The sequence below is a fragment of the Platichthys flesus genome, chromosome 18 (genome assembly GCF_949316205.1).
Source record: "Platichthys flesus chromosome 18, fPlaFle2.1, whole genome shotgun sequence".
NCBI classification, from domain to species: domain Eukaryota; kingdom Metazoa; phylum Chordata; class Actinopteri; order Pleuronectiformes; family Pleuronectidae; genus Platichthys; species Platichthys flesus.
This window is the reverse complement of record NC_084962.1, coordinates 1,904,339-1,926,680: the sequence shown is the minus strand read 5'-3', so window position 1 is coordinate 1,926,680 and position 22,342 is coordinate 1,904,339. Positions and strand designations below refer to the sequence as shown.

The 22,342-nt window shown below is 41.9% G+C and overlaps 2 protein-coding genes across 2 annotated transcripts; one reads left to right on the top strand and one right to left on the bottom strand.

The window, feature by feature from the left end:
• The first annotated feature begins 815 nt into the window (after positions 1-815).
• On the top strand, positions 816-9,508 carry LOC133973339 (histone deacetylase 2). The gene is made up of 14 exons (XM_062411112.1): positions 816-1,017; positions 2,751-2,863; positions 2,952-3,069; positions 3,804-3,878; positions 4,553-4,691; positions 4,891-5,032; positions 5,271-5,363; positions 5,914-6,022; positions 6,174-6,314; positions 7,078-7,186; positions 7,690-7,820; positions 8,334-8,489; positions 8,568-8,631; positions 9,141-9,508. The coding sequence occupies exons 1-14, from the start codon at positions 963-965 to the stop codon at positions 9,169-9,171; spliced, it is 1,476 nt and encodes a 491-aa protein (XP_062267096.1). The 5' UTR covers positions 816-962; the 3' UTR covers positions 9,172-9,508.
• Positions 9,509-11,926: 2,418 nt separating this feature from the next.
• marcksa (myristoylated alanine-rich protein kinase C substrate a) lies at positions 11,927-15,322 on the bottom strand. Its single transcript, XM_062411113.1, has 2 exons — positions 14,901-15,322; positions 11,927-13,803 (listed from the first exon to the last, which is right to left on the bottom strand). Exons 1-2 carry the CDS (start codon positions 14,994-14,996, stop codon positions 13,117-13,119), a joined length of 783 nt encoding a protein of 260 aa, XP_062267097.1. The 5' UTR covers positions 14,997-15,322; the 3' UTR covers positions 11,927-13,116.
• Between the last annotated feature and the right edge of the window lie 7,020 nt (positions 15,323-22,342).

Below are 22,342 nucleotides of genomic sequence, written 5' to 3'. Positions count from 1 at the left end.
TTTGTTTGGTTGTTGGACATATAATTGGCCTCTGTGCGAACGGTGACCCTTTAAGCACCCCTGAATTTGAAAACTCCTACAGATTTTTTGATGATTTGATTCATAAAATAAGTAAGTACAGATTACCTGTCAGCCAAACTCTCACAGATAACTGCATGGAGATGCACACTTTACAGCAAAAACCGATGAGGTTTTACCATACAGACGCTGGCATGCAACGTGTTGCAGTAGCGCCCCCTTCAGTTTTCAATCTTCCTCAGTTTCCATTTATTTCTTAAATCGTCTGTCCAGTCCCGTCTCCCTAAAAAAAATCTAAAAACTGTTTTCTCCCTTGCTGACACTCTCCACTTTCTAATTTGCTTTCAACAGTGTTCAATATTGGTCCTATATTGCGTTTATGTTCCATGATTTCTTTATTTTATCCTGTAGATTTCCTGCATGCTGTCAGGATGTGTTCTATTGTTTCTGGTTCTATATATTGGTTCGAAAATACCCGTTGCATGTTTTCCTATCATATTAAGTGTACTGTTGAGTGAATGAGTGAATTTTCATTTTTGGGTGAACAATCCCTTTAACACCCAGCCCCTACTCCTCGTCCTATTGACCTGATTCTGGATTGCATTGAAATGTCTTCCTTTACTTGCTGCCACTGTCGCCTTGCTCTCCCCTAACACGTCGCGGTAGGCCTCTGGTTCGGATCATTTGAGGCTGACCCCCTCAGCTCCAGCCCCGGTGGAGTCTCAGCATGACGGTGTATTCACTTCCGGACCACTTTCCAACCCCGCACTGTTTATAAGAGAAGAACCTTTATATTCTTGAGGTCCGCCCCGCCCCCCGCTGCAGCTGCACCTCCCACTGAGCAGCGCTCCGCACCGTCTGTCGCTCCTGCTCGCGTTCATGCATCTTTACGTCCGCTGAATCCAACTCAAGCCAACTTTTAGAAGGAGACCAAGACCTGCAACATGGCGTACACGACTGCGGGTGGGACGAAGAAGAAGGTCTGCTACTACTACGACGGTACGGGACATCCGGAGTGTGTCTGAATGGAGCGAAGGAAGGCTAGCGCTAGCCGCTTAGCTGCCGCTCAAATGAATGGCGTCGCACACTAGTTAGCTAACAAGCAGGCTAGCGTTAATGACCATCGGTAAAGTGGCGTAGGTGGTAACTCTACGTGTATAGTGCGGTTTAAAACGTGTAGCGACCCAAATATACATGTTGTTTTCTTTTTACTTCCATCCAACCGGAATGTGTAAATGAAGGTTAGACGCGGTTAATTGTGTGTGTTTAGCTTGACGTTAACGTGCGTGTAAGTGAAACCGCACCATACATTAGCATCATTGTTTGAGCTTTGTGTTTTGCGGCCGTGCGCCAGGCTTTGTGCGTCGTGTGTGTGTTTTTTCCACGAACACCAGTGAGTTCACGATACGAAGGCGAAAGTGCAGGAAGTTAAGTTTTACATCCACATCGGGTTCAGGCCTAATTACAGCGGGACATCAATGACTGTGTCTGTGCCCGTTTGAGCCCAGCGACATCTTACTGGAGAGGAAACCAAGCGAGGAAGGAAGCGAACCACCGGGTCCAGTTAATTATGTTGCACTTTGAAATATAACGACCCAGATACACGAGAATCTACAAGCACAAAACCCCCCTGACTGAAAGAGACTACACATGATCTCCACTAGTGTTCTCTATGAGCTATCAGCTGCGTTTCTATGTATCTACTGTGCAGCAGTGCCATGAAGGGTCAAGTGAGTTCAACTTTGTGTTTGTTTGATTGATAGATATAGATACTATAGATATATTACTTAACTATCTAATACAGTTTATTCTTATATAATTCTGTATTGATCCCAAATTGGGAAATGATTGGGATACAGCAGCAGGTCATTGACAGTGCACATAGAGAGAGTGGCAATACAACCGCAACGAAGAAATAAAATAGACCAAAATAGAATGTAATCAACATTAAATGTAATTAAAACTATACATACGCCTTAAATAGATGACAACAATAAAGTACTAGAATACACAGTAAAGTACCAAAATATAGTAGAGCAAAGAATAAGCTTATAAATAAGAGATAAAATACAAGAGATAACAAACTATGTTCAGGGGCAACGTGTTCAAATGCACTCCATGTTTTACAGTGAAACATGGAGTGCTTGTTTTACAGTTCTGCAGTATGCACATTCAGCCTCTGTTAGTCTTATTTTCATCTCACTTTATTTCACTATGACTTTCTCTTTTTAGACTAAAAATCTCAGTGTGACACTTCAAAACATAAGCCTAGATAAATACTGTTTTGCTGAATTAAATAACGGCAAATCAATAAATCAACAGAGAGAAATGCTCAAATGAAAACTAAATTTGTAGTAATCCACCGCTGAATATATTTCCGTAACAATTCATTGAGCACTTTCTGTTGAGATAAAGTGCTGTGTAATTACTGCACTCACACAAATATTTGTATTTATTTCTTCAGTAGGAACCAATAGACTTCGGTCAAGTCAGAAATTATTTAGAGACCGTCACAGACTCTTCATTCGATTTTTTTCCACAGAAATCTCACCTTGGGCGAGCATGTGGAAATAATGTAGAATTATAATTTTCTATGTGAAACGCAGCTGCAGCATGTATATATGAATAATGGTCCAGTTTGAAGTTATAGAAGTGCTCATTAGCGATGGGACTGGTATTTAGAGACATCATCACTATTATCTCTAAATTTGGGCTTCACACTGTTTTTGCAGGTGACGTAGGAAATTACTACTATGGACAGGGCCACCCCATGAAACCACATAGGATCCGTATGACTCACAACCTGCTTCTGAACTATGGACTGTACAGGAAAATGGAAATCTACGTAAGTTTCTTTACTCCAACTTTCATTATGTGCTGTACTGTTGAAGCAGTGCATGAAGGTGGACCAAATGTGTAATTTTTTGTTACAGAGACCCCACAAGGCCACAGCAGAGGAGATGACCAAATATCACAGCGATGACTACATCAAGTTCCTCCGGTACATACGGCCAGACAACATGCCGGAGTTCAGCAAGCAGATGCAGCGCTGTGAGTAGTCTGTGGGCTCCTTGTGAAGGCTTCTCAGCAGGCCCCCATCTAACAGCCTTCTTCCGTTTTGATTAATTTGTTGATTATTTCATAGCTTATTCATTGTTGAGTTTTTACATTGGCAGAAAGAGACCACAACTTCACAGTTCAAGGAGACTTCATCAATTATCAGTATTATCTAAAAAATACTTAAAATCCAAATGAATTTAGTTAACAATGGCAGAATATAAATTTGATTAAAATAACAAAAACTCACAGTGGAAAACCTATTTATGAAATGTTCTTTTTTGTAACAGAGCTTAACTCTCAGCTGAGTCCCGTTCTCCAGACTCTTCTGGCTGTGGTTCACAAACGGGTCCCAGTGTCTCTCACGCAATCTTATTTAATTACCGATGCTGCAGGACAGTCCTGACACCAGAGCATCCCAGCAGCACATGTTCAGCTCTGACTCAGCTTTACATCTTTCCCCCTGTCAACTATGGCAGGAGGAACCAAAATGATTCGCTGCACACAGGTCTACAATGAAGACTTAGAGCTAGCAAACAGATGTTGTGTGATATTGGAGAAATGGACCGACTGAAATATAATGATGGAGTATCCAACCATTCAGCCATTTTAGTGAAAAAGTGATTATATCCATATTGCAAAGGATACTTTTTTAAGAGGCAACTTATACTCCAAGGTGTTGATTTGGTTGTATTCAGTGGATGATCTCACACATTTTTTTCTTGCAGTCAATGTTGGAGAGGACTGTCCTGTGTTCGATGGATTGTTTGAGTTCTGCCAACTCTCTGCTGGTGGCTCTGCTGGTAAGTCAGAAAAAACTAGAGTTGTCTTTGCAGTAGATGTTGTCCATATATGTGCAGGCTGCACTGTCTGTCTCTCGCTGGGACTCTATGTGGTCACTGTCACTGCCACTAACCAGAGACACTGGGCAGTATCAGCAAACACCTTCACAGCTGTCATCAGATGTTTTAAATCCTGATCGCTACTTTGAAGTACATGATTTATTTTTTCTCTCAAGTCCTGTTAACATCCAGTTAGTAAGGAGCACAGTCAGAATGGTATTTTGGCATAATAATCCATGTCCTTGTTAGACCCCAACCCTTCGGTAAAGAGGCTAATTAATAAAACTGGAGTGTAATGAATGAAGCATTGTTGGGATAGTTAGCATACTGTCATTATTGGATAGTTAGCATACTGTCATAATTTCCCCCATAGAGGTTGTTCTCTCTGAATGACATGTTGTCTATTGCTGAAGCTGTGCTCACCATAAGTTGTAGTGGTCAGATGTCTCGCTTTGTTAATAACTTTGAATCCATGGTTTGATAACACAGTGTACAACTGTGTCAATCTAATATAAACAATTTCTGTACAGTCACATATATACGACTGATGTGGAAATCTTGTTGGGAAAGTGATAAGTACAAAGTTGTATACATTTTCATGAGACTGTTAAAAGTGTGTTCTGTGTTGTATTCAGCTGGTGCAGTGAAACTGAACCGACAGCAGACTGACATTGCAGTTAACTGGGCAGGAGGACTTCACCACGCAAAGAAGTCTGAAGCCTCTGGATTCTGCTACGTAAATGACATTGTGCTGGCCATCTTGGAGCTGCTCAAGTGAGTGTCACAAACGGCTCGATAAAACTCAACTTCGTGAGTGGGCATTTACATCCAAACGCACGAAAAACACTTTTCTCCAAAGCATTGTCTTAGGGACCTTATTTTTCGGGTTGTTTCTTGGGAAAATACAGTGTTAACCAAACTAAGTGTTATTTTAACTTTCCTCTACTTTGTATAAATGATCCCTCTCTTACAGGTACCACCAGAGGGTGCTCTACATCGATATCGACATCCACCATGGGGACGGAGTGGAGGAGGCCTTCTTCACCACAGACAGGGTCATGACTGTGTCTTTCCATAAATACGGGGAGTACTTCCCTGGAACTGGAGACCTCAGGGTGAGCATCAGTCTTAGATATGGGTCAAGACGTTTACATGAAAACAACAAGCATGAGATTGTTACTTCATGCCGTGCATAGCCATTAAAGTGGAAGAGGATTTTATTAGTGTAAGACAACAAACTAATTATAAATTTAAATTGTTATAAATTAATGAAATTGCGAAGAAGTCCTCAGATTAAAAACTCTAATAATTTTGTAACATGTCTGTCCGTTCTGTACTGACCTCTTTATTTAGGATATTGGAGCTGGAAAAGGCAAATACTATGCTGTCAACTTCCCTCTGCGTGATGGTATTGACGATGAGTCATACGAGCAAATCTTCAAGCCTGTGAGTAAAACTTTTTTCGCATTGCAAATACCGTGGACATTTTCAGATTCACAATTAAACCTGAAAGCGATGCCATTGTGGAACACGTTGATCGGTTATTGGTTGTTTTTGCAGCAGCGTCCACATTGCACAGAGATGGAAAAATCTCAACATTTTTCAAAAGCAGTAAAAGTGCTGTGAGTCATATGACTGGTGATAACATCAGACACATGCAACTATGTGTTTCACAAACTATTCAACTATGAAAAAACACTTGTTGACACTCTGCATCGTTTGAGATCAGTTGCTCATGGAGGTTAAGCGAGTTGCAGTGATAGGGTATAGGCATTTAAAGCAGATGTATAACAGGGGGCACTCTTGTTTTTGACATGCAGTTGACAAGTCATATTTTCATGTGTGCCATTAAAGCTCCTCAGGGATTTACAGTTCAGGAAATCAGTTTCTTTGCTTAAAGTATTTTTGCCAAACTATATTCAAATATAACTGTTTAAAGGATGATGCACTCTATCTTTCAACACTTCCTGAGTGTGATTCTTCTGTGAACCTGCAGGTTATGGCCAAGGTGATGGAGATGTACCAGCCCAGTGCTGTGGTTCTTCAGTGTGGTGCAGACTCTCTGTCAGGAGACCGTCTCGGCTGCTTTAACCTCACTATCCGCGGTACATACGCAAAGATCAACACAAAACTGTCAAAAAATTACTTATATTTTGTGGTTATTCAGTTTTGATCAGAGATTAGTCTAAAAACAGGTGAATGTATTGCTTAGGTTTTTATTTGTCATGGTTACATTGTGACTTTTGGTCCATCTAGGGCATGCCAAGTGTGTGGAGTACATGAAGACCTTCAACCTCCCAATGCTCATGCTGGGTGGAGGAGGATACACCATCCGTAACGTGGCCCGCTGCTGGACCTATGAGACAGCTGTGGCTCTGGATACAGAGATCCCTGATGGTTTGTAAAGGATTTCATGTCAATGACTACGAAGAATGCTAAAAATGTCAATTCAATAGGCCAGTGCACGTTTTTTGCATCATGAGTACTGTGGCATCCGTACCCGGATGTGTTTAAGTTAGGTCACGTTCACACAGCTAAAAGAATGTGGCCACATGTGTTCAAGACTACCTCCAAAAATGCCCACAGTGGTTTGATCTTAAATTTAGTCCACAATGCATCTTTGGTGCATTCACACTTGTACTAAGAGTTTGTGACGGCATCACAAGTGATGTTGGTACCAAGGCTTAACATGGCCAAAATGTCTGTATGATACCCAGCTTTTGGGCCTGACTCAACTTCATCTACAGCTCCCTCTGAGTGTTGGGGTATTGGATGAAATTGAAGGGTTCGGTGGTGAGAGAATGTTTAATGAGCTCACCTCTGGAAAGGGTCCGTCAACCTACCTTTCCTCACAGGGAACTGAGTCAGCTGAGTGTGTGCAACATGAGGACGCGGTTTGTAATCACAGGCTGTTGAATGGACCAGGAGTCTTCTTAATGGTATTTTAGGACATTAACGGAATTCTCCGCTCATTTCAATTCATTCTCCCCTCAGTCAGGTTGAGTGTCGGTTTTAAACCCTCAGTAAATCATATTAGGTGTGTTTTGGCTGCTTTTTCTGATCCCTTGACGCTCTCTCTGCAGAGTACATCTTCTCTACAGCTGTGTTTATCCTAATTCTCACAGATGGGTGACTCTTCTCAATGATGTCTCTGTTACAGAACTGCCCTACAATGACTACTTTGAGTACTTTGGACCTGACTTCAAGCTGCACATCAGCCCCTCCAACATGACCAATCAGAACACACGGGAGTACATGGAGAAGATCAAGTAAGTGTGGAGTCATTTGATTAGTAAGAACTAAGCTGCAGTAGATTTTAAATGTATTATCACTGATTGGTCAGTTTGAGGCTGAGAAACCTCTGGTCATTGGTTGTTTGTTGAAAGTATTATTAGATGCCCTCAGCCCCCTCAATGGGCTTTTATCAGCATATTCCTTTGAATGTGCTCTAGTAACCATACCTCAGCCTCTTTGACATTACCGTCCCAGCTGCTCTACTCTGAAGTTGTATAAATACCTACCATTAAAGTGAAATATCACATTTATCTTTGAACTTAAGTCAGTTCTTTTCAGTTTATTTATGGTAGAGCAAAGAGTGTCCTCTCAGGTAGTCTGTATGAACCAAACACGTAATAAACACATACATAAATTCAACTTTTCTACATCAATATCACAGACTGCTGCCAGAGCACTTGTAACAAGTATCCCTGGGTTATTTAAACTCATCCTGAGTGACCTGAACACGTTGGTTTGTGTGAATGTGACTGTTCAGGCAGCGGCTCTACGAGAACCTGCGGATGCTTCCTCACGCTCCTGGAGTTCAGATGCAGGCCGTCGCAGAAGATGCTGTCCCAGATGACGCCATGGACGAGGACACGGAGGACCCTGATAAACGCTTGTCCAGTAAGACAATCTCTCTTTACCCCACACTCTGTTGATTTATATTCAGTAACTAATGTGCCCATGTTTATCTGTAGGAGCTCCAACATTTAATTTTGGTTTGAGTCTCCAAAGAAGTGTACTGCAAATCCCAGAAGTCATTAACCCTTAGTAGAAATAACGAAAGGGATAAAAAAAAGGGGGAATGTGAACTTTTTTTTACACAATCATGCAAATTTTCATTTTGAAACGCACACTGTCCATTCATAGTTGAACATTTTAGTTTAAATACACAGCAGCAGCGGTCAAACACTAAGTCCAAAATAAAAATACCACACTGTAAGCATTACTCTGTTATATATAAATGTCTGTATTTAAACTGTTAAGTAAAACTATTAATGTATTCAAATGATCTTAAAGCATAAAAAGAAACATATCTGTGACTGCTATCATATATTTTATCATAAGAATATTATTACTCGTGCATTAACATACCGTCATGTTGTTAATCGGTATCCTGTTGTTGTGTGGTTGCAGTTCGTGCCACAGATAAGAGGATAGCATGCGATGAAGAGTTCTCTGACTCTGAGGATGAGGGCGAGGGTGGAAGGAGGAATGTGTCCAGTCAGAAGAAGGGAGCAAAAAGGCCCAGAGCTGATGATGACGACAAGGAAGCAGAGGAGAAGAAAACTGGTTGGTAATCTCAACTTGTTTTTTCGAAATCAGTGGAAATTTTTGTTTCTACATGTGACTTATTTGTTCTCCTTCTAGTTGTAGAGATTAAAGAGGAAGAGAAAACCAAGGAGAGCAGTCCTGAGAAGACGGAGACAAAAAGGTGGCGTTTGTTCAAAGACTTGTTTTTACACACGTGTACACAATCTTCTCCTTTCTTAATTTATAACAGCATTCAGTCACCATGAGTTTGAGGGTGTGTTCACACCTGACTGGTCTCGACTCCCTTCACATTCTGCTCAGAAAATCTGTCTTGCTCATCAGGCTACACTTAAGAAAGCAAATGTTTCGGTTCAGCTATTGATAAGATTGTATTGATAACAAATTTGACAAATGTCTCCTTTGGCCTGGAGCAGAAGGTGTGACCACAGCCTCAGCCATACTTTAATCATGTTCTACATGTTCATACTCTAATCAGTTGTTAATATATATTTATAGCAGAAATCTGTAGTAGAATGGTTTCCTCTAATTGTCTCTCTGGAGTGTGTAAATAGGAACAGGTCAAATGTTTTTATCTGGCCAATTGATATTTTAGCTCTTTCTAGAAATCCCACTTGAATCAGTGCAACTGCCCCCACCCCCAGCTGAGTTCAACTGTCTTGTCTTATCCAGTGTGAAGACCGAGCAGCCCAGCAGTGACTGAATGGTTCTGAGTTGAACCCTGCGGTGCTGTCCACCATCAAGGATCCAACTCTGCCACAAATCACCGTCAGAAGCATTATATTTATTGTGACTCCATTTTCTACTCGTAAATCTCTGATGAAGCATCAGCCTCTCTTTGTGTAGTCTACCAGCGGATCTCCTGGATCCACTACTTGAATTTGACGTCCTTTGATAACCGTTTGATTCCAATGTGCTTGATCTTCTGAAGGAAACTGGCTTGTTTTTAAAGAAACGGCAGGTCATCTAAAGTGGAACCTGCAGTGACCCTTAAATTTTGATATATTGCATTTGTCAATAAAACTTTTTATACTAATCCGTTAATGTGTTTTGTAGTAACTGCTGACTCAATGATCTGAGCTTGTTCATCCACAAGGGGGAGCTTTGACCTAAGATATCTGAAGCAGCAGGTGCTTTGCTGGTTGTAGGAGCCACTATTGTGCGGTTTTATATATAACTAGAAAAACGCTAAAGTATAAGATGCGTACAATTGTAAAATAAGCCTCACTTGCTTTTCACTGTTACATATTTAGGGAACACTCTAGTTGAAGTTGTGTTACAGGTAATGTCACCTGTGTCTTTAAGTTGTCACAAATTGAAAGTTTCTCCAAATCATTTGCAAATGTTGGAACATGAGCTCCCATCAGCATTGATACCTTCCTAGCTGTCAGAAAAATTGAAAACCTGAGTTTGGGATGAATTTCAATCTGTGGCTTAAAACCTCAGACCAATGATGTGTATTACAAAATACAAGATACATTTATTGATCCCAAATACATGCACAGTCACACTACATGCAGATGAGGGAAAATTCGTCCTCTGCTTTTGACCCATCTGGTGAACATAGCAGGACACACAGAGCAGTGGGCAGCCATGTACGGCGCCCGGGGACTGACATTCGATTTTAACGTTTACGTTTAAGTTACTTATTGTTTCCACATGTAGAGATAATTGCTGAACCATTCGGCCTTGACTGACTACTATGATGTCTGTGATGCAGTGGAACAAAGGAGATCGTATTAAAAAAGTGCACAATCACTTCGAGGAGTTGGCTCCTTGGAGCAACTTTCTCTTTGTGTTTGGGATCTCCATTTTGCAGTTTTGATCATTGACTAATGCCAGCTTGAGTAGACCGACTGCTGTTTCTAAGCCTTTCACCTGCTTGCCGGTTCGCTCAAGTCTCAAATACCCCCTTTCATTTCACAGTGTCCTGCAGTCCCTTGAGTTTCACTCTGGTTTTCTCTTGTTGACAGAACAGTGAAATTAAGGAACTGAGGAGTCCGTTACCAGGGGTTGTGAGAGTCTGAGAATAATTGACTCACCTCAGAGAAAAGCTTGAATAAAATGTCCCCTGCTCTCCACACCTTAGTTTACATGCCTAGTTTCACTCAATTTGTGGATCTGAAGCTTAAACTTATTCCTGATTTGTAGACAATTGAACAAAGCTAACTAAAGTTGCTGTTTGAAATTCTTTCTTTGAATACATAAAAAGGTCTGTCCTTGGCATTTATCAGGAAAGAAAAAGTTTTTAAGTTTTTCTACATGATCTGTTTTTGATAATCTAGCTCACATTTTTTCACTTCACTGAAAACTGCTCTATTACACGCTTTTGCCATTTTTTTGTGATATAATAAAAAACGGGGAAATCTTGCATGTTAGGCCCTAAGACCTCTGACTTGGATATTTGAGTTACTTCTCCATATCCACCTTGACCTAATGTAAATGTGGAACCAGATCAGATCTCCGGGGATTTTTTTGTAAAGATTAGTGTATGTGCAAACAAAAGTGTCCTTATCGCTGATTGTTGTCATGGTTTGGGCCCAAAAGCTCCAATGAAAGGAAACTAGAAGACTCCAGGGCAGCAGTGGCTCAGGGGGTAGTTGTCCTCCTAACCAGGTTGGTGGTCCGATCCCAGTCCTCCCCCTACCGCGTGCAGAAATGCCCTTGGGCAAGATACTGAACCGGACGTGCCCCTGACAGCTGTCCTGTTCCCATAGTAAAAGAGCCGGCCATAGGTGAATGTGTGTGTGTCTGAATAGGTGACTGGCAGAAAACTACTGTAAAGCACAATGTGTCATCAAAACTAGAAAAATGCTTTATGAATATAGATTAATCCTCCCTCCCACAAAATATGTCTTTTACTTGTTCAATTGTAATCTTTACTGTGCAGAGGAGGGAGTGATTGTGAGTGTGTAGCAGCAGAATTTTCACACCCACCTCCTGACCAGACAAATGTTGTGCCACTTACATCTCAGCCTAAGTAGCGTTTGTATAATCGATTATTATACAAACATCACTGTGGGTTTGAAGCCAGGCTCCCTTCAAATGCAGTTTGTGACATGGAGATCGGATCGTATGGGTTAAATGTCACTGGTGGACTTTGTAGTGAGGTCAGAGACATTGTCAACTAGCCAGACTTTTTGAAATAATTATTGCTTATTATGCTCTGGATTTTTCAGAGGGAGAAGTTTTCATTTTAAAAAGATGTTTGTAACATAAGTATGGGATGTTTTACGCTCCAGCATAAATAAATGGTTTCCTCAGAACCTGGACCTCAGCGTGATCCAACACCTTTGGTAAGAACTGGTTCCAAAATATAATCGGAGGCCTGAATCTAAAGGGGTGGAGGTTGTTGTAGCAGCACATTAATGGCCACAGCTGTAGTCAACATCCACATGCAGGTGTAATGCTTTCATCCATATATTTTGGGCACATGCTTAAATAAAGACAGATGCAGCTCAAATTTTTTTCACATTTATTTTTGCTTTTAGTGTGCTCACAGAAAATTAGAACACCTTAAGCAGAAAAGTTTAATAGCATTGTTTGTAAGCAAAATTACATTCCATCTCTAAGTCAAATTGGCCAAAGCTTCTCCAGTATTTACAAAAAGGAAAGGAAAGAGAGAGACAATATGCTGCACAAACATATGCATCTGATAGGTTTCAGTACATTTTGTAAAAGACCACTGAACAAAGCATTTCCTGCTGTAATCAAAAAACATACCACAGTATATAAACAGTTAACCATTCCACTTATCACAGCTTGGTTTTTGAATTCAAAATTGGTGAAGTTCTTTTCCGGGGGTGACTTTTTATTTTTATTTCTTGTGTTGGTTGTTATCTTACAAAAAAAAGAGCGGTTGGAAAAGAGAGCTGCTGTCTTCATGTGCTTCTTGAGCTCCAAATTTCATTTTGTACAATAATCACAGTTAAAAACACCCCTCCTATACATACTTACATTTTTTATTAAGGTCATGAAACCAACAATAAACAATAAAGCCTATACAACTTGTATTTCTACTGAATCACTGACTGGAACAGCTAATGAGAAGTCAAAAGCTCCTATGAGTTTATATGTCCTAAAAAACCCTAACCCTGGGATGCTTCTGTCGTCTTATCGCAGGAGTGACTTAGTGTTGTAAACCGCATGGTGTATGTAGGTGTTGGTCTAATCGTTTTTAAGACTACTCTTTCCATAATAGTCTGCTGCACATTTCCCAGGACCCCTCCTCCCTCCCTGAACTCACCTCCCCCCTTCATTTACAGTTCAACCCCCTGTCTCCTTCATACCCAGGGCATGTCCATACCATTTTGTTTACATTTTGTATAAAAATTCAAACAGAAAATTTTAATACTGATGAAAAAATATATGGCAGAGTGTGGATGTAATAAATCTGCTGTACGTTTTGAAGCCACCCATCGTCCCAGCCCGAATGAATGGAAGTAACAATGGACTGAGATGGGTTTTGTGTGGAGAGGGGGATGGAAACCAAAAATAAAAAGTAAAGAAAAGCTTTAAAATATCCCTGCTTGTAGACAAGTTCTTCAAAGCCAGGACCTGGCATCACTCCCACATACAAACAGGGAAATGTTCTTTGATTATCTTTTTTTCATCCTTTTTTTGTTTTAATTTCTTCCTCTTGGTGAACTTATTCAGCTGCCACAGCAGCAGGAGCCTCCGCTGATGCCGCTTCCTGTGAGGCGGGGGCGGCCTCCTCTGTTTTGGGCGCCTCCTCGACTGTGGGCTCAGACGGCTTCTCCTCTGCCTGTGGCTCCTCAGCAGGAGCACCCTCGTTGGCCTCCTCCACTGGCTTCTCTGCTGCTGCTGCCTCTGGCTTGGCCTCTACCTCCTCCTTGGCCTGCTCGACAGCAGGCGCGGCCTGCCCCTCAGCGGGTTTGGTCTCCTCGCTGGCGACTGCTGCTGCTGCTTCCTCTGTGCCCTCGGCCTTGGCCTCTTCTGTGGATGCTGCTGGATCCGCTGCCGCCTCCTCGGCCTCGGCTCCATCTCCCGTCTCCTTCTTGGTTTTCTTGAAAGAAAACCCGCTCAACTTGAACGACTTCTTGAAGGAGAACTTCTTCTTCTTCTTCTTGGGGGTCTCGTTGCTGGTGGAAGGCGTGGCGCCATCCTCCGCTTTCGCTGCCTCTCCCTCGGCAGGAGCAGGGGACGCCGCCTCTACCTTTTCTCCATCGGCCTCAACGGGGGCAGCCTCGGCCTTCTCAACCTCCTCCTTGGGGCTCTCCTCGGCTGTGGCGCTGCCGTTGGCCTGCACCTCCTCTTTGCCGTTCTCAGCCGCCGCAGGGGAGGCATCCCCATTCACCTTAACGTGGCCATTTTCCTAAAAAAGAGAAACAACATTTGTTACTGCCATGTTCAGAGCTGGCATGGGTTCAGAAATCAACCTGGACAGTGCCACTGATGGACACCAGGGGCAGCAGACATCATCGAATCAGCAGTGACAAAAGCAGCGCTCCCCTCCTGCCTAGAGTCAACTTCTAGTTTCAACTTTTCAGAGCAAATAGACGCTTGACACGGGAATTAAACGCGCACAAAAGGGCGGTCACGTGTGAGACTAGGATAATGCAACGTGTTTCCCCGTTCTCCCTGGATCTCGTTCACATGCTGAGCGCAGTGCCTCCGATGGGTCGCAAGGGGTCGGTACGAGGCAGCTCCAACAGTGGAGCGGCGGAGCGCAGCAGCTGCTCATTAAAACAGCAGATGCTCATTAGTTCATCACAGGGAGCACACTCACTTCCTGAGAAATGAATCACATCTCAACCAGTTTGATAGTTTAATATCTTAACTTTTAGAATCGGAGGCCGCTCCCAGCAGAACAACCTCCTCTCTCTCTCCGGGGTGCATCACTGGCTCAGATAGGCGCTCTCCTCCTGCACGGCGCACACACACGCTCACCGCCTTCTCCACTTTCTAGTCGCGCATCTGTAACAAAAGGCGTGGTGCGCTCGGCCTTTTGTTTGCGGCATCTCGTCTCATTCAGCAGCTTCCAAACGACGATCGCGAGGCGACTGCACGATCCGCTTTTTCACAATCACCCCAAACAATTCATTTTGGGGAGGGGGGGTCACCAATCAGCCGTTCAGCGCATGTCTTCATTCAAAGCGTGTGGCTCGGAAGGGATCGACAACAAAAGCGGTTTCTTCTTCATCTCGACCATAAATCGTATTTGGTCACCTTTCTTTCATTCATCGGCGCAATTGTACGCACAGGTTTCCGCGGCGAGGACATTTCAAATGATCAACTGTTGCTCATTCAGTGGCCTATAAAGTATTCATTACAAAATAAAAACCAAGTAGTTTCCATTTTGTCTTAACTCTCGCCGCAGATCGCCATTCAATCCAACCACAATTACGCAGGGATTGCGCCCCCCCCCCCCAGCGATGGATGAAAGGAGCTGGACGTTAAAATATCATTTACCTGTCCGTTGCTCTTGGTGGGTGAAGCAACAGCTTCCCCGGGCTTCTCCGCGACAGTTTCAGCCTTTCCAGCTGCCTTGGCAAATTGCGTTCCCATGCTTCGCTCCAACAAAGAAACTCTGATCCCCCCCCTAAAAAAAAATCCGAACAAAGACCCACAAGCCTCTTTGTTGAACGCTCTTCTTCACTGCTGTCTCCCCCTCTCGCTCTCCCCTGTGCACAAAGGGAAGATTCACAGGGAAAATGTAAAGCAAAGTCCGCCTGGAATGAGCAGAGTGTTTTTTTAATAGCAGGGACGCGCTGGCAGGTGAGGAGCGGTAATAAAATCCCAGACCGGTGGCCGTGTCGCTGTAGGCAGGCTGCAAAATGGAGAAATTTCCCTTGTTGCTAATAAGATGCCGAGTCCAACGCCCAAGTGCAGAGATGAATGGAGGCTCCGGGCGATGACGGCACCGCACTCACACTCAGCCAATCACAGCCCCCGCTCCGGGAGAGGGCGGGGCTTTGGGGAAAGGGAGTGAACAACAGATTGTGGCGCTGCATTCAATGTACGTAGGAATAATCACAGTTCAACCGGCTACATTGGTTTAATTATCATGTCACAAAAATAATGGCTTTCAGCATTCATTTAAAAAATGAACCAAATGAAAAGTTTTCAATACAAGAATACATTCCAGAAATATATTTGTGGTTCGTCTTCTTTACACTCACTTTTATCTCATCTGAAAGTTATCGTATAACTTAACTGATCCTCTATCTCCTCGGTTCCCAAACTGGGGTACATGTACCCCCAGGGGTACGTGAAGTGGTTCAGGGGGTACATGGGGAGAAAATTTTATTTGCGTTTTCAAAGTGAAAAAGGCCATTTACATTTTCAAACTGAGTTATAAATAATCATGCAATATTAAATAGTCTAAATAGCCAAGTCGCATTGCCAAAAATACTCATGTATACCCATATTCAGCAAAATAATTACAATGCCAATAAAAGTTACAGGTAGGTTAGTGACCGTTAGTAAAAACGAGGGATGGGCATAATTAATCGACAATCGATTAATTGATCCTTAAGAATTTCCTAGATGACATTTTGTCATAGACTTAATTCTGTTGCGTTCACTGCCAACACTGCGAAGCTATACGTCTCCATGAGCGCCTGAGGAGTCCACTGCTCTCTTCAAGTAGGAGGTCTAGCTCCAAAGCTAGCCTCTTCGGACCCAGACAGAGCTGGCTCTGAGTGAGGGGTGACAACCACCGGACTGAGAGGTCGAGAACCGTCAAATCCAGCTAGCTCACAGCGGCTAGCTGCACTCTCATCGGGGCTTAAGAGAACAGTAGCGGATCCCGTTTAACTGCCACAAGAGTTGTTCACATTGTAATAAAGATCTATATTTTCACTGCATTTTAACAGAGCCTATAAATAGTGCATTTTAATATAAAATATTAACGATTAATCAAAAATCGATCGTTCATTCTCCCGACAATCGATTAGGAACTGACAATCATGGTTAACAACTGATTGATAACTGACAATCGATAGATAAACTCTGTTTGATTTAAACTTCCATCCAAGTCCTGAAATCCCTGACAATTTCAAAGTTTCAAGTGTTATATGCTGTATACATGCGTCGGGGGGGGGGGGGGGGGGGGGGGGGTTGGGGGGGTACGTAGCTGGAGATTGAATGTCTGAAGGGGTACGAGACTGTAACAAGTTTGGGAACCACTGCTCTATCTAACTTCCTGGAGCTATAATTTAAAACCATTTCAGTTTGCACACAAGATCTGATATGTAGGTGTCGCAAGATATTAGACTCAGGTGTACATCTATAAACAATGTATCCGAATAAACAGGACGAAGACAAGAGCAAAAGTCAGACTGAACCTGAGGCAGATCAGACCAGATGCAAAATGCTTAGAACACAAACATATCACCTCTGCAGGGATTTTGTTCTAACTGATTATGATGCAACTTGTGATGAGATCTATGTAGAAAGCGAATCCACACAGATCCACTTGGTTATTAGGACACATTAACCTACAGACTGATTGGACTAAACATAAATTAACTTGACCGTTGGTCATTGGGAACCATGTGGACCAGTAAACATTTGTAGAATTCAAATGATTCTTTGTGTTTCACAGGTGAAATGCTGTGTTCCACCTGAAAATCAAAATGCAGAATCTGAATTTCATGGTGTGGGATAGCACAGATAAAGTACGCCTTAATTTTGTGAATTTTAAAGTCATGATCCTTACTGTAAGTTGGATCTCTGTTTGTACAATTTTTGTTTGCCTTGAATGTAACACTAAGACCATAGAATCCTCTTATTGTGGCCACCACTGTTTTGGTTTATTAACCACACATTTCAATTTAACAACAGCACTTATGAAACACTTTCAGGATGTTTATTATGATGCATTTGTTTACAGAGTTTGTGCAGACTTTCTCCGCCTACCCCCTAAGTCCACAGAAAGTCCAGAGAACACAATGTGAGAACACAGCCGTAAATCCTCTGCAGGATTCACCAAGAGTAAGAATCGCATACGCAACAGATTCAAAAATGGGGTTAGGTATTAGACATAAAGAAAACAAATTGCTCAGGATGAAAAAGCGGTGCCATAGTTGTTGTGAACGTGTCTGAGCACTGTGCATGTGTGAAAGGCCAATGTGGAGAAGTCTGGACCCAATTGATTGAACAAAGATTGAACACTGTGTAAAAGGTTTCTGCCAGTGTAGAAATAAAGTATTTTAAAAGGACAAAGATGGAGCACTGGGAACAGTTACAGTTTCTGTCAAAAGATAATGATCAAGTTTGCTGGTTTCAGGAACTTTCTCAGCCAAACAACAGTTGAACAAGCCCCCGCTGTGTTTGCATGTGTGTGTGTAGAGGTGGTGGAAAGGTGGGGAGCAGTGGGTTGGGAGTGTGCACGGTGCCGTCTTGTAGAAGACCATGTGATGTGCCCCATGGGAAAGGTTGTTAGTGCTCAAACAGGTCCCTTAGCCCACATTTGCTATGCAAATCCAAAGAGACAGTCAATTGTCCTCTGCTGCACCGAGATGAGTCGAGCTGGAACAACCAGCCCAGCAATGGCACAGGGGGTTTCAGTTGGCTGCTTTTAAATGTTATCGACTGAATCTCAAAACACCCCGACATCCTAACAGCATTTTCACTTTATTTTCATGACCTGTGGTTCAACCACAGTCATGTAGGTGTGGTCCTGCCGGTGTGTCAATGGACATAAATAAGTGATAATACATAGCTGCAGCTTCAAATTGTCCTCTTACCTTTTCCTCTGGAGCTTTCAACCACATATTGCGGTCTTCATTGGATTTGACAGACCTCATCCTCTATACTTCTCAAACTCTGTATTCAGACTAAGTTTACATTTGAAACCTGAGAGTTTTTGTTTTTGTCGACAAACCATTGTACACTGTCAACAGCTCAATAGACTCAACACCAATCTTAAAAATTACATTTCATTTAGCTGAAGCTTTTATCCTAAGCGACTTACAACTAGTGCGTCAACCATGAAGGTACAAACCCAGAACAACAAGAATCAAGAAAGTACTATTTCTTCAAGAAAGCCAAACTACAAAGTGCTATAAGTAATTGCCATTTAGGTGCTACTCAATTGTAAGTTTAAACTTTTATTCAAGGTGTAGTCGGAGGTATAAACCACCCAAGTATTGTTGTTATCGATACTGAATACAATATTAAAGTATTCACAGTGTAGGTTGAAAAAAGTATGTGAACCCTGAGGCTACACCCATGCTACAATCTGAGATGTTTGGAAACAATGACAATAGACACTCACAGCCGCTTGCTGATTGGGTCTTTTCATTCCTGGTGTAGCCTTCGCTGATTCGTCTCTTATCACATGACCTTTTACTGGAAGAAAACAACTGGCTTTAGCCTCGACTGCAAGAGGTGCTGACCCTGTTGTCTTTGCCAACAGCTGTCGTGAAGTTAATTTCTGCATTTTACAATGATACACCTGCTTACATGTGTTAGTAAACTTTCTGCAACTAACAACCAAATGTTTCCTATTTACACTGGCAAACGCATGCCCAGTGTATGAGAGCGGTGTGTTAGTAGTGACATGTGGACAGATGTGGTTTCATTTTGAAAGGGCTGATTTCAAATGAAAACGTAGTCGTGTGGATGTAGGCTGAGCTTAACTGATTTCTGAAAGTGTCTTTAAAGAGTTTAAATATTCATTAGTCAACAGTTGGACACACTATAAATGCAGACTGTTAGCTATCAAGTAGGGAGGATGGAGCATCATGAGTTGTGCGGTTTCTGACTCTGGGTGTAGACAACTCAACATCAGGTCACCTAGAGGGAGAGTTATTTCCATCAGTTCATCAGTGTATCTTCCAAGAAAATGTCCGGGTGAGTGTGATACGTTCAAACCAGTTCACATCATTCCCTTCCTGAGAATATGTCTGATTTAAGAATTGTTGCTGAACATTTTACAGGTCTGATTCACTGATACTGGATGAGATCAATTTTATTGCTACCATAGGAGGTTAGGCCAGTTATTAAACCATGGGGTTCAGCTCCTTTTCCACCAGCACTGGGGATATTTAATGGTTTAGGGTTAGAAACAAAATATTATAACTGTGTGTTATTAGCTTAAGCATAGCGTGTTTGTCTGTACTTGTGACTTAGATGAAGATCACAATACGATTTATGACCAGTTATTTCAAATGGTTGACATTCTTCTTCTTCCCACTGTAAGTCCACTTTGGTTAGTGGTTATTTCCAGTCAGCTTATTCACTCAATGGTTTATCAGACATACAAGTAGACGTTTTCTGGAAAAAAACATAAACCACCACTCAGCCAATGGAAAAATTAACTTTTGCATTAAAGGGAAGTGAAAAGACTTGAGCTTAAATCAACAACAAAAATAAAAGTCCACTAGCCAATGTGGCAATGCAAACATGCACCCCACTTGTGCCCTTGGGCAAGAGTGTATAGGGATTTCCAGTGTGTCCAGAGTACGTGAACACGCCTCGGTGGAGGATATCAGAGGATATTTATGTTTAAAAAACTGTGTAAATGACGCTGTTTTGAGTTGAATGTGAATGTCAGGGCTTCCGGACACTTGGATGACACCACGCAAACAGTATGGAGGTATATGGCAGAGGAGTATGTTATTTAATTTTTTTCTGTTCTTTTATTATGTCTGAAGAAGGGGTCCAGGCTGCAATGCTGCTTACCCCTGAAACTCTAGACGTTTTTTTTGGAGTCAAACACTTCACCCACCCCTCCATTGGCATAGTGGTGAGTAGATAATAAGTGAACTTTCATTTTTGAGTGAAATATCCCTTTAAAGACGGTCTGCGTGGACTGTAACAACCGTAAGGACAATAGCGCGAGCATGCAGTAACTTGTGGTTGGTGCTCCTGTTAGTGTCTGGGGCGCCTGGGTCAGTAAATATGTTTTTAAACGTATTTTGAGGCCACAAGAGTGAGCGTGGCAACACTCTCAGCATGCCTACATGTCATAAAAACAGCTGAACTATATACAACTCCCACAGTGGTTCAAATGATTTGTGTGTGCTGCCTAAACTTGTCTAAGTGGAAGCGATGCATTTCTCAAAAGGAGGTTGTGAATAAGGATTTATTGTTGTCCTAATTACGGTATATTAAGTTTCAGATGGAAACCAGCTTTTCCCATCAGCTCAGCGATGCTTGGACACCTGGCTGTCATTGTACACCGCTGACTGGCAGCAGATGATGACATCACTGAGACTCTCATGAGTTCCATGTACTATAGGCTTCTTGACTACTTCTTTCTTTATCTCTTAATGCCACTTCATACATGAGCCCCTGCATTTCTGTGGCACGTATAAAAAAGGCGAACTATCAGAATTTTTATCTTTTTGGAAATAATTCAGGTCCCATGTTTTGCAAAACTTAATGTGTTACATTTTATTTTAAAAATAAAAGCTACAACAGAAATGCCAGAAGAACAAAATTCCCGTCCTCTTTTGATTTTGGGGGGTTACTCCTAAACAGTGTTATCACTCATCAGCATCACAGCTTCCAGTATCACAATAGTCATGATGTGTTCACAACAATTCAGTGTTTGCCAACTGACGTGAAGTTTTAGTAAACATGTCTTTGTTTGACTGGACACAGAGCTCAGGATGGCCTGTGACCCAGCTGTCTGTCTGCTGGGTGACAGCCTCTTCCATCTCCGCTCAGTGGCCTGCTCTGTTGTCCGACAACTGAAGTCTGATGCAGTTATTTAATTTCTGCCCATAAACACTACAAGTTAACCAGCAGTAATTCCCAATCTGCGGCCCTGCTGATAAAATCCTGATTTAATAATCGTCCAACACACCCAACATAAATTCTGATTAATGACAGGAGCTACAAATTAAGAGTTGACGTAAACTTGTAAGAAGAAGTATTCTGGTGAGATCTGGTTTGTCTAGCTTTACTGCCCTCAGCGCGAACTCTCATTGGCTGAGATTACTCAGTACAAACAGAAACACCAAGCCAGCAGAAAAAATCATAGTGTGAATTCATATACATTAGTGAGTGTACTATTTGATGTATCTGGTTTAAATGAAATTTGTGTAATCAGAACAGAAGATATTATGTAATGTTACAGATTGAACTACCCTGTAATTTATATAGTAGTTAAACTAAACTTTCAACATGATATCATATTTTCTGCCACTGCAATAATATATCAGGAACATGCTGTGGCATCATAAAGGAACTTTTGACACTTGAACTGTTTGATGCTGATCCAAATGAATCCTGGGGGTAGAGTGGTCGTCCTTTAACAAGAAGGTTGGTGGTTATCTGCATCTGCATGCCCAGGTGTCCTTGGGCAAGATACTGAACCCCTAAATGGCCCCTCATAGATGTTGAATGCACTAATTGTGAGTCGCTTTGGAAAAAAGCGTATGCCAAATGACAGGTAATGTAATGTAATTCCATTCAGCTCCTTCAAATTCAGGCTCCTCATACTGGGTTGCCTAGAAGTGTTATTAGGAAAAAATAATGTATTTTTGCACTTTGACAAATCAAAGATTCTGCAGTGAAAAAGATATACATATGTTATTTTATATTTTTATTTTGAATAGACAAACCAAAGGAATAGAACCTGGTGTATCGCAGCTCACTACTACATTCAAGAAACTGCTCTAAATGATCTTTATAGTATGATCTTAACATTAATTTTACTACAATAACCTGTGTTTTACTTGTGTCATCTGGTTTACAATAGATTACCTCTTTTAGTTTGTTTAAGTTGTATTCTCTTAATGACGTCATTGTCTTGATATGTTCTGATTTCAACCACATTTCATTAGATTTTGGCAATGTAAGCAAGTAAGGCCTCCGCTTCTTGGTTACCACTGTGAGCCATTTTCATCAGCATTAAAAGATTTAACTAACACATAAACAAGTCATTGTCACACCGC

Bases quoted from the DNA above. Each gene is read 5' to 3' on its own strand.
- marcksa (XM_062411113.1), bottom strand. From the start codon at position 14,996: ATGGGAACGCAATTTGCCAAGGCAGCTGGAAAGGCTGAAACTGTCGCG. The intron at 13,804-14,900 runs GTAAATGATATT...TCTCTTTTTTAG, and splicing joins CCACCAAGAGCAACGGACAG to GAAAATGGCCACGTTAAGGT.
- LOC133973339 (XM_062411112.1), top strand. From the start codon at position 963: ATGGCGTACACGACTGCGGGTGGGACGAAGAAGAAGGTCTGCTACTAC. The intron at 3,879-4,552 runs GTAAGTCAGAAA...TGTTGTATTCAG, and splicing joins CTCTGCTGGTGGCTCTGCTG to CTGGTGCAGTGAAACTGAAC. The intron at 5,364-5,913 runs GTGAGTAAAACT...GTGAACCTGCAG, and splicing joins ACGAGCAAATCTTCAAGCCT to GTTATGGCCAAGGTGATGGA.